Source organism: Amaranthus tricolor, chromosome 12, assembly GCF_026212465.1.
Source record: "Amaranthus tricolor cultivar Red isolate AtriRed21 chromosome 12, ASM2621246v1, whole genome shotgun sequence".
Taxonomy (NCBI): domain Eukaryota; kingdom Viridiplantae; phylum Streptophyta; class Magnoliopsida; order Caryophyllales; family Amaranthaceae; genus Amaranthus; species Amaranthus tricolor.
In genome coordinates, this window is record NC_080058.1 from 4,170,321 (window position 1) to 4,182,935 (window position 12,615).

Consider the following 12,615-nt stretch of genomic DNA (forward strand, 5'->3'; position numbering starts at 1 on the left):
AAATTATTATTATGAAACTAATCAAAAAGTAAGGGTTGGTTCATCCCCTGTTTAAAGTTAAAAGGATAAACATTAAGATTTTTTTTCAAGAAAATAACTTTTACTACAGAAAACCACATTACCCAGGAAAAATAAAAAAATAAAAATAAAAGGGGGTCCAAATATCAATATGCATGCATAATTATTACGTAGTAGAACAAACGTTTTTGACACTAACTATAGACAGACGTGCACCGCCTTCTTTTTAAGAAGTTAAATTAAGCATATTTTTTATGTCTTTTTAATTTTGCTCTATAAATGATATGACATAAAAATTAAAAATTAGTTTCGGTTAATTGACTGTTTTAATTTTGTCTTTTATGATTAAAAAAAAATATATATATTAAAATGATATCATATCTTGAAATAATAATAATAATAAATTAACTGAAACGAACTAAGATAAAAAAGATAAATTACGCGAGAAGACAGACTAAATATTAGTTGGGGTGCCCGTGTGATTCCTTTGCCTTTTAAATAATGCAACATGGGATTGTTGCTTTCAACTTTTTTTGGAAATCTTTTCTTTTCATCTAATTTTTTGGGGTTTTAATTTAATGGGTTTTAATAGAGCACAAACGTCGTCAATTGATTAATAGTAGAAATTAATATAAATAAAGAAAGAAAAGAAAGGAAAAGAAAAGGTGATATGATGTATCATAATTATAGTCACATTATTGATGTGAATATTAAGATGTAAAGTGTCCTAATAAAGTTGCCTAATCATTCATCATGGACCTAATTCTATGTTTCTAATATACCTTAGATTATCCATCACTTTTGGAAATTTTATGTTTGTGGATATTGGATATTAATTATATATATTTATAATATTTGTTCTTCTTAAAGTTGTAATTTACTATTAATTTCTTCTTAATATAATAATAAATAAATAATCTTTTTATTACAAATTAGGATTGGATCATTTTTAGAATGTTCATTAATGCTTTTATTTTCTATTTTTTACTTTTTATATACAAATTCAACCATTAATCCATTATAATTGTCTATGGTTACTTTAAATTCCTTTTCGATATACAAATTCAACCATTAATCCATCATAATTGTCTATGGTTACTTAAAATTTCTTTTGGACCAATACCAATTCCTCATTTTATTATTATACACACGCATATATATATATATATATATATATATATATATATATATATATATATATATATATATATATATATATATATATTAAATTCCAAAAATTGATGTAAAAGAAATCAAAATGTTATTCACAATAATTGCAATCGACTATTATTATTTTCGGTTTTATAACCAATAATTTCCTTAATATAAAAATCAAATTTAAACAATTCAATTGATAATATATGTTAGCAATATTTATCCAATAATTTGACAGTCGATCTTAAATTATGATTTTTGTGATTTTTCAAATCTTTTATTTAATTTTATGATTATAATTTTTATAAATACGTTACTTTTTACTTTATTCAATTAAAATTATAATTATTAAATTTAGCTATTATAGTATGTAGGAATTAAGAATGAAATATTGCAAAGAATAACAAAATAACTTTAAAAGTTAAATTGGTATCAATGGTATGTGAAAAACTCAAACCGATAATTGTTTCCAATATTAGAGATAGTTATTATTTTTACTTCCTCCCTTTCTTTTTGTTTATTCATTTTATTTTTTTTACGTATTTCAACGCAAATTTTGAATCTCGATATCTCATAATACGCATAATAAAAAATTATAAAAATTATATGTTAAAATTCTTTGCATCAAGACGAATCTAACAAAATCCTACATGAATATATTTTATCTTTGAATATATACTTCAAAAACCAAAATTTAAAATTGAGTCATTGACCATTACTTTCAAATATCCTTATAATTTTATAATAAAGATATCAGAAGGAGAGAAATGGGTATTATCAATAATTTTTATTCATGAAATAAGAAAATAGTAAATGATAAAAATATTGAGATAGATACCATCACAATTCACTCCCAGCTAAGGCATAATAAAGGGGCAAAACTAATGTAGGTTTGTTGTGCGGAATACTCACTCCGGAACCTTTGAAATTATAATACTACTTCTTATTTTAATTTGTCCTTTTTATTTTATTTTAATTTTATTTTATGTGAATTTTTCCATTGCTTTCTTAATTTTCATCGATATATTACCTTATATTTAACCTATTAATTTCATTTAGTTTTTTATTTAGTTTTTCACACTTACAGAGATAACATTTAATCCTTAATATCTGTAATTATTCTTCATTAAGAAATTATGAAAAGTTAGTATCAATAATCCTTGTCTTAAGCGAATCAAACAAAATCCACATGATTATATTTTAACTTATAGATTAAAAATAAAATACAAATTAAGAGTGATAAGTAAATCATGACAAAAAAAATAAACTGGACTAATAGATAGAATATAAGGGAGTATTTTATTTCTCTTTTAATATTGTATATGCAATTTTAATAACTTCATCTATCTTTAAATTATGTGTCAAATGCTCTTGTTGCAATTTTAAATGGACAAAGATATACTTCCTCCGTTTTATTATACTTGCTACATTTGACTTTTTACGCAATCAAATGTGTTATTTTAATTATTTATATAATAAACTATGCACATCATCTAAAAATAATAAAAAGTTAATATTATAAAAATATGCGATAAGACGATTCAAACAAGATCCCATTTGAATATATTTTTTCTTACACATTAATCGTAATATATAAAATAAATTTAAACAATAAATAGTGCTAATAACTGTAATGTAGCAAGTATTTGAAAATGGGAGAAGTATTATTTTTATAATAAGAAACCCCATTCCTTAAAAAACCCACCAAAGTGGAAAGCAATATCTAGATAGAACAAAAGAAGTTTAGCATTAAAGGACAATAGGACTATAGAGTGAGTTTAAGTGATGATGTATGAATCCATGATTTTTCTAATATTTTGGGTGATAATTGAAGATATTTCCAAGATGACCCCACAAACATGCATCCAATATTCCAATTTCATGCAGCATGCTGGTCTATTGCAGCATGGCTCACCCCCACGGGCCATGGGCCCGCTTTCATTTACTTAATTTTATGTACTGAGACTTGCTTATGGTCCACATAATCATGGTCCTCCACACGATGATGATGATGTTTCTTTTGTTTCTTATTTCATAGGAGATCTTATTGATATTTCACATTGAATACTCTCTTTAAACTATTAGAATTAGAGGTGTTCATTCGAATTATCGGATTGATTTTGAATCAGATATTTCGGGTCGGTTTAAAATCGAATTTAAATAGTTATAATTCAGTTCGATTGATCGGATTATGATGAGTATGATTTTGAGTATAATAAGTACTTGATTAAACTTAAACTCGGTTAATCTTTAAATATTATAGGTCATGATCAATTAACAAACTTGTCGGTTACGAATCAATTTTGACGGAATTGAAGATTTGGTGGTAAAAAGTTTAATTTTAAGTTTGCATCTACTACTTAGCTTAGGTCGAATATCGGATTAAATTGAATTTGGGAATGAGATTGGTTGAAGGTCGGTTTTATATTGTACTAAAAACGAGTTTAATTTATATTGTACTAACAATGATTATTAAGTACTGCTTTAGTTTAATTTCAGGTTAAAAAGAAGAATACTCAATGTAAAAAATGTACACGTCTTAATATACGAAAATTAACAACAAAAAATTTGCTAATATGATTTACAAAATTCAAATTAATTTACATACATGTTTATCAACACTTGATGAAGTTCAATTCATGTCAAATATGAGTTGATTAACTTTGTTATTTTAACTTCATGACAAACAATTAATCATATTTTAGTTAAAATTAATTAGTTTATTTAAAAATGACTTATGTTTTTTTAAAAATATTCAACATAATTTTAATATCGAATTCAAATTTCATTTGTGTCGGTCATTCAACGGGATAGCATTATTCTTGGTCGGTATGACTCCATTAGGGTTTTTAAATGCCAGTTCAGCTCGAATTTTAAGTCGATTTCTTGGATTCATTTAAGCTGTGACGAATTCAAATTTCATTTGTGTCGGTTTTTCAACGGAATAGTGTTACTCTAGGTTGAAATGATTTTATTAATTAGGGTTTTTAAATGGTAGCTAATCAACTTAGATTCTAAGTCGGTTCATCGAGTTCATTTAACTTGGGTGGAATTCAAATTTCACTAGTGTCAATAATGATCATCATAACTCTTTCATTTCTTGATAACCCAAATCCAATCTAAAACCTCCATCACAAATTACGTTATTTTTCAACCTTGCTACGTGAAACTTGTTCATTTGTAATTTGGAGCAATACCTGGGTATTCAAGATCATCAATATATTATATATGTTATCAGGTAAAATATAATAAATATAGTTGCTCAATATTTTACTCTTTTTTTTCATTTAGTTACCTTTCTAATTTACATTTCTTGTATTATTAATAAAACAATTTGAATTAAATATATAAGATTCACGCAAATTATAAGGAATAAAATAGATAATTATTTTTACTATTAATGTACACATATCTTTAACTATAATTACTATAGCTAGGCATATATTTCGTTCGTTTGTTTTTACTCAATACTCAAATTAACTTTTGCACTGTTTATCTTTCTATGATATTTAATTTTACATATTGTGGCTAAAAAACATAATCATATAGGGTTTTATTTTTATTTGTCTTGTAGTATATTTTATAATGTCAAATTTTTTTAATCTTTAGATCTATACAACTCTAGATATATATGATCCGATAAATACATAAAACTATGCAAAATGTGTTTTGGTGCAAATAACAAAAAGAAATATGTACAATTATTCAGCTATGTGCTTATGGTAATGAATCTTGTTGCCTTATTTTTACAAGGTATTGATCTTGTTAGTAAATTAGAAAAATGAAACAAAAAAAGTGATTAATGTTAGTATAAATAAAACATCAACTTTTCCATAAGTATGGTACTTTTATTTGTCTATATAAAATTAATCTTTCTCATTCCTACTATTCATCACATTTGGTATTACACCTGATGCACTAATCAAATCTATTAATGAACCAATTCAATTAAAAGTTTAAATTGATGGTTGAAGTCTCATGATAGGTTATATATATTCAAATACGCCCCATCACACAAGAACCCTTTGGGTTAGAAGTGTGGCTACAGTATAGGCCCTCCTCATAACTAGCGCTGAATATTCCACTTTGATCGAGTGGTGATTGAGACTCGAAACTCATCACCATTTATCACACTGACTTTTGATACCATGTCAAAAAACCAACTCAACTAAGCTAGAGGTTGAGGCCTTAGAATATATTGTAAAAGCATACTCTAATAAAATCCGCAAAATCCTTAATTGTACAATATTTAAAATTTTTAAAGTTGATATGCTATTATTAAAAAACATTTAAGATGAAAGAAAATCTTACTAAATTATTTTTTATTTTATAAATTAATTATATAAATGCAAATTAAAATGATTGATAAATACAAATAAATTAGTAGGGATAAATCATGTATGAACCTCAATTAAATGATAAAAGGATACGAATAACATTATAAAAGGATGTGAAGTGATAAATCTCACTAACTTTATAAAAATATTTTTCTTAATTGTTATGGTTTCTATATTTTTTCACTAATTTTCTTGTAATAATTTTTTATTGTTTATGATCCCCTCTTTTTCTCCATCAAATTTATTATTCAATAAAATAATATATCTACCATCTAAAAGATTCTATTTTTTTTAACGTGAACATTTCTTGTGCAAACTTCTTTAAAGAACCAAGAGTATACATACATCTTAAATTTTAAGAGATTTTTTTATGTTTTGCTTTGGGGCCCAATAATGAACAAGATGGACTTGATATATCAGACTCTTGAGCTTTTGATCTTGGTGAACACTTTGCAACCTTCATACCAAGTGTTGGTTATTTTAAGCTTATCCGAGCTAATCTCTGCAATAGTTCACCAAGGCTTCTGCTTGTGCGTCTATGCTCCAATAATGATCTTACTTAACTACTTATATGCCATTTTAACTGCAAAATAGTTGGAGATACAAGAACGTCAAACCAACCCTCAAATCTAGTGGAAAGTGATAAAATAGCATGAAAGCACACAATTATGCTCATAGAATAGAGGATTACAATTATACAAATAAGGGACTAATTAGGGATCTAATGAAAACACAAAGATAAACAAAAATGTTAGCATGATGGATGTCGTCCAAGACTTGATGTATCCCAATTGCATTAGTAAATCGATCTCTATCATGCTCCAAAATCTTAACCCCGCTAGGTTGCTCTGATACCACTTGTAACACTTTAACCCATACAGGATGACATTATCTACCTATAAAGATCGTAGATTGGATCTACAAACCAAAATAAGTCTTTACCGATGTAATTTTTCTACATTCATAATGAACAATATATTTTAAAAATTAAGTATTATTTTTTCATTTGTTAGTGTATGAGAAAGAGGGGTTCGCGTAATGGTGGACGGTGATAAAGATCCATCGAGTGATATGCTTAAAATCATATTTAGGAAGATCTTAAATATTTACAGCAACGAGAGTGAAACATTATGGATCAAGCATAAAATAGTTTGCTTTAATAATCAACTTCCATCAAATGATTGTGACCTAGATTTTATCTTTTTCTCAATAGAGATGGATATTTGGGATCTTTCATTGCAAGATCCAAGGGAAATAAGATTTTCACTGTAGTCATTGATCATTGTACACAATGGATCAAAGCATAAGCTATTCTAATGATAAAAGCTAAGTGAAATAATGGTTTCATTTGGTGAAATATTATGACAATCTCTAAGATCCTACTAGTAATCGTGTTTGATCTTGAAACTTGGTTCGATAAACCAAAAGGTTCCTAGCTAGGTTTCATGTCGCGTTTATCTATTTACGGATCTACCATCTAAAGTAATGGCGAAGCAGAAGCCGCAAATAAATAAAATCTCACAAAAGGGGGCAAGAGCACTATAGTTCATCCCTTACTCATTCAATGAAAAAAGAAAGATAGATTTTGGTAAATGATCAATCATAAAGTAGATATTTCATTGACTAAATAGTGTAAATTATGAATATACATGGATGCCGCAACACCAATAGATCTTACAAGCCTAAAAATTTGACTACATATCTCATAAATAGCTACTACAACTTCACCCAATTTCTCAACAAAAATAGGGATATTGATATGATTATACATAAGCTCTATAAGGTATCAAAGTGGGAAAATATCATTTTTAAGTTTGATACTGTCAGATATAAACAGCATCAACTGGAAGTGATGTCGTCCTGTGAATCACGCTTGGTAAGAGTGCACCAGTAAAGTTCTTCGTAATAGCTACATTTCGTGTCTCAAAAGAACCTTCCATCGCCTCACAATTCCGTACCCTTGGGGTTTTTGAAATGGGGCAGCTCTTTTCGATGTCTTCAATATTGGAATTCGGAAAACTTTCTGATTCCGATAAGATGCTTCTTTCGTGTTCTAATAAGTTAAGGTACAGAGATCGCGAGAACCTGTAGTCTGCTCGATCCTGACCTCCGTGAGATGAACATGGGGTAGAAGATTTTGATGAAATTCCGAGCTCATGATCCTTGAGTTCCCTCGACTCTAGTTGGTGTTTGGCTTTAAGCCACCGGAGCTCCCATTGAGCATCGTTTTCATTTTCATTTTCATTCATGACGGCATATTGGAGTGTCATCGGCTGCAGCATAGAGAAAATATGTGAGTTTCCCAGCGGTTTAGTCGAGATTCTATTAGTTGCATCATAGCCGTTCTCACCCTTAGACAAGCTAGGTTGACCCGATTTTTCACGTTCTTCGTCTGAATGGACTCCACCAGAGCCGAGTGAGCTAAACTCCACACTTTCGCAGTGATCCCATGTATCGGTGTCTGCGTGATTTTCACCATTCGTTTGGCCCGAATCGGTTAGTCCTGGTACATGATGCTCGGACCCTTCAACTTGGTACGTGATCTCTTCGAACCGACCATGAATAGCAGCAGCACAACCATTAGGACACTGAAAAAGGGCCGGGTTGAAGGTCCCAGGGTTGTTCGACATGAAATCCATCAAGGAGCCAATCGAAGTATGCGTAGAAACACAATTTTGACACAAATTCATGTCAGAAAAGTAGGGCGTATCTTCGATTCCTGGACCTTTCTTCCAGCCAGGTACCAACGCAGCTATTTCCCCATCAATCATATCTGCGATGCTGATTACATCTTGATCCGTAATTTCAAGTTCAGCAACCATTTCGGTCGCAACACTTAAAGCCGTATCCAATTCAACATCAAACGGAAAATATATGTTCCTGATGCGTCCTGTAAAAAAATTGTTCGACATGGTTAGACTCATACAAGCACAAAAGAATAAACACAGTATGAACCAGTGAAACACAATTCGCTAGTTAGTTCGCTTATTTGGATTTGCGATTCCCTCAAAATAGTTCAAAAATAGCCTAAAACTAACCATAATTCGCTTTTATAGATTCGTGATTCACAAGGCAATTAGCGAATCATGTGACACTGGTATGAACATTAACGAATAGTGCAAGTATAACCTTCTTTGTCAGCTATTCGAAGTCTTAAGAAAACGCTCCCATCTTCTCTTCTTTTTCCTTTTATAGTAATGTCAACATTTGGAGAATGGTCATCTTCATGGTGATCAAATAAGTCAATACCCGAGCTTTCAATCTCACTTGGATGATAACCCCACTCATACGATTCCAAATCAAAGCCGTTGGAGTATCCGTTCAAGTAGGAGCTGTTGCTGTTGCAATGTTCAAGGAATGGCTGTCTAATGAAAGAACCGAGGTCATCAAATTCATTACAAAAATCAGTGTGCCGTAAATCATCTTCATAATCATCAATTTGTAGAAATGGGTCGTTTAAAAGTTCTCTTGCTGAGAGCCTCGATGAAACTGTGGCGAGACATTTTTCGATGAATTGTCGTACTTCTGGTTCTTTAACTTTGTACAGTGCATCAGGCTTCTTACCCTAACAATTCATGACATATCAATAAAAGTACGAAAATGAGTCGTGTACCTTCTAGAAACAATATTAGAACGTATGAATATGTCCAAGAAATCAGATGATATGTTTTTGTTGAAGGAAAAGAGTTCTTACAGAAATGACTTTTTTGTAAATTTCGGCAGGATGAGAACATTCACTATACGGATACTCAAATGTGACCATTTCAAGTATACACATTCCAAATGAGTAAATGTCAACTAATTCATTGTACTCTTCTTCATAGACTTCTGGGGCCATGAATTCCGGTGTTCCTGAGTAGTTCAAAACACCCTCACAAATGTTATTGAGCTTCTAAACACCCTTAAAATTGACGATTTAAGGTGATAATGGGATAAACATACTAATGAGCAACTCCAATTCAATGTAATCGAAGCTCTATGAGCTTAGCAAGTACAAATGAACATCAATTTAGTAGCTTTATTAGTACTACAAGATGATTTTAAGGTAAAATATCAAAACAATTAGCAAGAAACTTGATGTAATCGGCTAAACTCTAGCATAAGTCACATTGAAAAAAGCTCAAGATTAACTCAATCCCAAGTTCAATCAATTTCATGCCAAAGAACCAACTCAAACAAAAGCTTAAGCTAATAGCTATCAAGCCCCCTCCCACGAGAGCTTTGGGCTAAAAGTGTGTATGAAACATAGAGACATAGACCCTCCTTACAGGCTTACACCTAATACTAAATATTTCATTTGAAATGATGTATGGATGAGATTCAAGCCCGTGACCTCTTTCTCACGTTGGCCTCGTTGGCCTCTGATACCATCTCAAGAAACCAACTAATGGTTGTATCCCCGGGATATGTTATATACTCTATCACAAACCAAACCAAACTCAATTTCACATCAGCTAATTCACCCCTAATTACAATTTAAGTGGCGTCCGGTGTATAAGGTACAATAGTCCATTAACATAAGGTACATACGTCTCTTAGGCCTAGGCCAAATTAGAGACGGTCTCCCACAAGAATTCGTGTAACCATAATCCACATGTTGGCAACCTTACACATGAAATTGCAAGGACTCAAAATCATGAAGAACTTTACAAAACAAGATGATGGAAGAAGTAATATACCAACACAATTTGCAGCTTGAGATTTCCTAAGAATTGCAGCCAAACCAAGGTCACCAATCTTGACTTCACCATGATTACCATTCACAAAGATATTATCACACTTAAGATCTCTATGAATTACTGGTGGCTCATGGCTATGAAGATAAAGTAACCCTTTTAAGATCTGCCTGCACCAATGCTTCACTGCTCTGATATTAACCCTCTTATGTTTCAACCTATATCTGAATAAATTACATCAAGAATGAAACTTTTTAACATGGGTATTGCAGAAATGTCAAAAAAAAAAAAACCCAAAAAATTAAGGGTATAATGACTTACTGTCTTAAAGTGCCTGAAGTAAACATTTCAGTAACAAAATTAATATTCCTTTTGGCTGTATCAACCCATGAAGTGTAGAACTTCATAATATTCTTGTGTTTCAATGTTTTTAGTAAATGAATCTCAGAGTATAGCCTTTCCAGATCTTCAGGACTTTGAAGGAAATCATAAAGTTTTACTTGATTCCAAGCAACTTCTATACCATCATATTCATCAAATGCTCTATAACTGTTAATCAAAATCACCCAAAACACAAAAAAAATCCAATTAAACTGCAAATCTAACAAATACCCATCTCATAAAATCACCCAAAAAATATAAAAAAACAAAAATCAATCTTAGATTAGAAAACCCATTGATAAAACCTAAAAATGAGGGATAATGTTCTTACACTATTTTGGACGCTCCTTTTCCAAGGATTTCATTATACTGCAAAAAAAAAAAAAAAAAAAAAAAACATAATTAAAATGAGAATAACAATACATAAATTTTTAATTAAAAAAAAAAAACAGTTTAACTTACTCTTCCATATCTTCCAGTTGGATCAACTTCAACAAAGTCACAGGGCTCTTCTTCAAGATTTGAAAACCCATTCATTTTCCAATTTTTTTTTTTAAATTAAATACCCCCAAATATTAAGTTCAATATACCCACAAAAAAAATGTTAACAAGTAAGGATTTTTGGTAGCTGAACTTCAAATAAATTAAAGCTTGAAGCTTTTAGACACCACAAAAAAAAAAAGAAAAAAAATTAGTCTTTTTTTGTGTGTAAGGTTTGATCAATCATTCATATGATGAGAAAAAGGAAGATAGAGAAAATTAATGTTATACAATCAAGACATTATAGAGCTACCCACTTCCAAGAAAGGGAACATGACAAGAGCCAAAGAGCAAGAGAGAGATTTTATTGTGTGAGTTTGGTTAATCCATTTTTTTCTATCAACCCAACTCTTATCTTAATTTTAATAACTTCCTTGAATATAGTATTTGAGTAAGTATACTTAACTGTACTTTTAATTTCTTGCACAAATGTGAGGGTCATTTTACATATTTATAGTACTTCTATAAAGTGTAGTCTACAAATATACATTTATAAAAAATATTATTATTTTCGAGAAAAAATAAAAAATTAAATATAAATATGATTAAGTAAGAAAAAAAATATAAGAAGACTGAAAATATATAATTACACATAACAACAATAATATTAGAGTCTTAATTTAAAAAAAATAAAGTCAACTACATAAACCAAAACTATTTATACAAAATTATGCCTCATCTATTGTGATATGTGGAACAAGCATGAATTTTGAGTTATTTGGATTATAACTCTAAGAAAAAACAAAATATAAGAAAAAACAAAAACCCATGCAATATAAAATCTATATTTATCAATGAAATAACAACTCTTTACTACTATAGTAGGAATACTAGCCTTATTTAATCAAAAATATACAACATTAATACAATGTGGTAATAAACTTGTTCTTGGAACATTTAAATGAAAATTAAGATCTAGACATGAAATTGTTAAATGTGATGCGTTCTAAAACTTAAAATTAGTGTTTGAATTTATGATCTCTTAAATCACTCTAAAAAATATACAATGCAACAACATGTGCATGACAAATTCAAAGAGCAAGATGTAATTGTTTGAAAGAATTCGATCTTCGAAAATAAATGAGATAGCTAATTAATCTCTATAAAGATTTTTTTTTATTTGAGTTTCTAAAATTCGAGAGTATTTTTTTAAATTCAACCGTTGAAAGTTTAGAGAATGAATACATATTTCTCTAATTAGCGTTTTCTTATTTGTAACTAACATTGAATTTTTTAACCTCTAAAGTAGTTATTTCCGAGTCAAGACACCATACCCACACGAGTGCATTAAGCCCTTTCCGTTCAAGTCAGGATATAGCCGCCCATAAAATACGTGATAAATTACAAACAACACTGGCGAATAACATGTTGACGAGTTGTCAATACTAGGCCAACGGCTCATCATTCACTTACTTTGTATCTCAAACGCCTAGATCGATGATTCCTCGATCAAGCAAGGGCTCATCGATTATGACATATCACTTATTCTAAACTCTTTGCTCAAAATG

At 29.7% G+C, this 12,615-nt stretch overlaps 1 protein-coding gene across 2 annotated transcripts; it reads right to left on the reverse strand.

Moving 5' to 3' along the window:
* Window positions 1-7,093: 7,093 nt before the first annotated feature.
* LOC130797265 (probable serine/threonine-protein kinase WNK9) lies at window positions 7,094-11,530 on the reverse strand. 2 transcript variants are annotated; one of them, XM_057659796.1, is made up of 8 exons: window positions 11,030-11,530; window positions 10,899-10,936; window positions 10,508-10,735; window positions 10,190-10,410; window positions 9,205-9,362; window positions 8,640-9,075; window positions 7,861-8,400; window positions 7,094-7,783 (listed from the first exon to the last, which is right to left on the reverse strand). In XM_057659796.1, exons 1-8 carry the CDS (start codon window positions 11,102-11,104, stop codon window positions 7,752-7,754), a joined length of 1,728 nt encoding a protein of 575 aa, XP_057515779.1. In that variant the 5' UTR covers window positions 11,105-11,530; the 3' UTR covers window positions 7,094-7,751. The 2 variants fall into 2 exon arrangements, with proteins under 2 accessions (XP_057515779.1, XP_057515778.1); XM_057659795.1 differs by having other exon boundaries at window positions 7,094-8,400.
* Window positions 11,531-12,615: the final 1,085 nt, after the last annotated feature.

Bases quoted from the DNA above. Each gene is read 5' to 3' on its own strand.
- LOC130797265 (XM_057659795.1), bottom strand. From the start codon at position 11,104: ATGAATGGGTTTTCAAATCTTGAAGAAGAGCCCTGTGACTTTGTTGAA. The intron at 9,363-10,189 runs GTATATTACTTC...TGAACTACTCAG, and splicing joins TCAAGCTGCAAATTGTGTTG to GAACACCGGAATTCATGGCC. The intron at 8,401-8,639 runs GTTATACTTGCA...ATTTTTTTACAG, and splicing joins TCGAATAGCTGACAAAGAAG to GACGCATCAGGAACATATAT.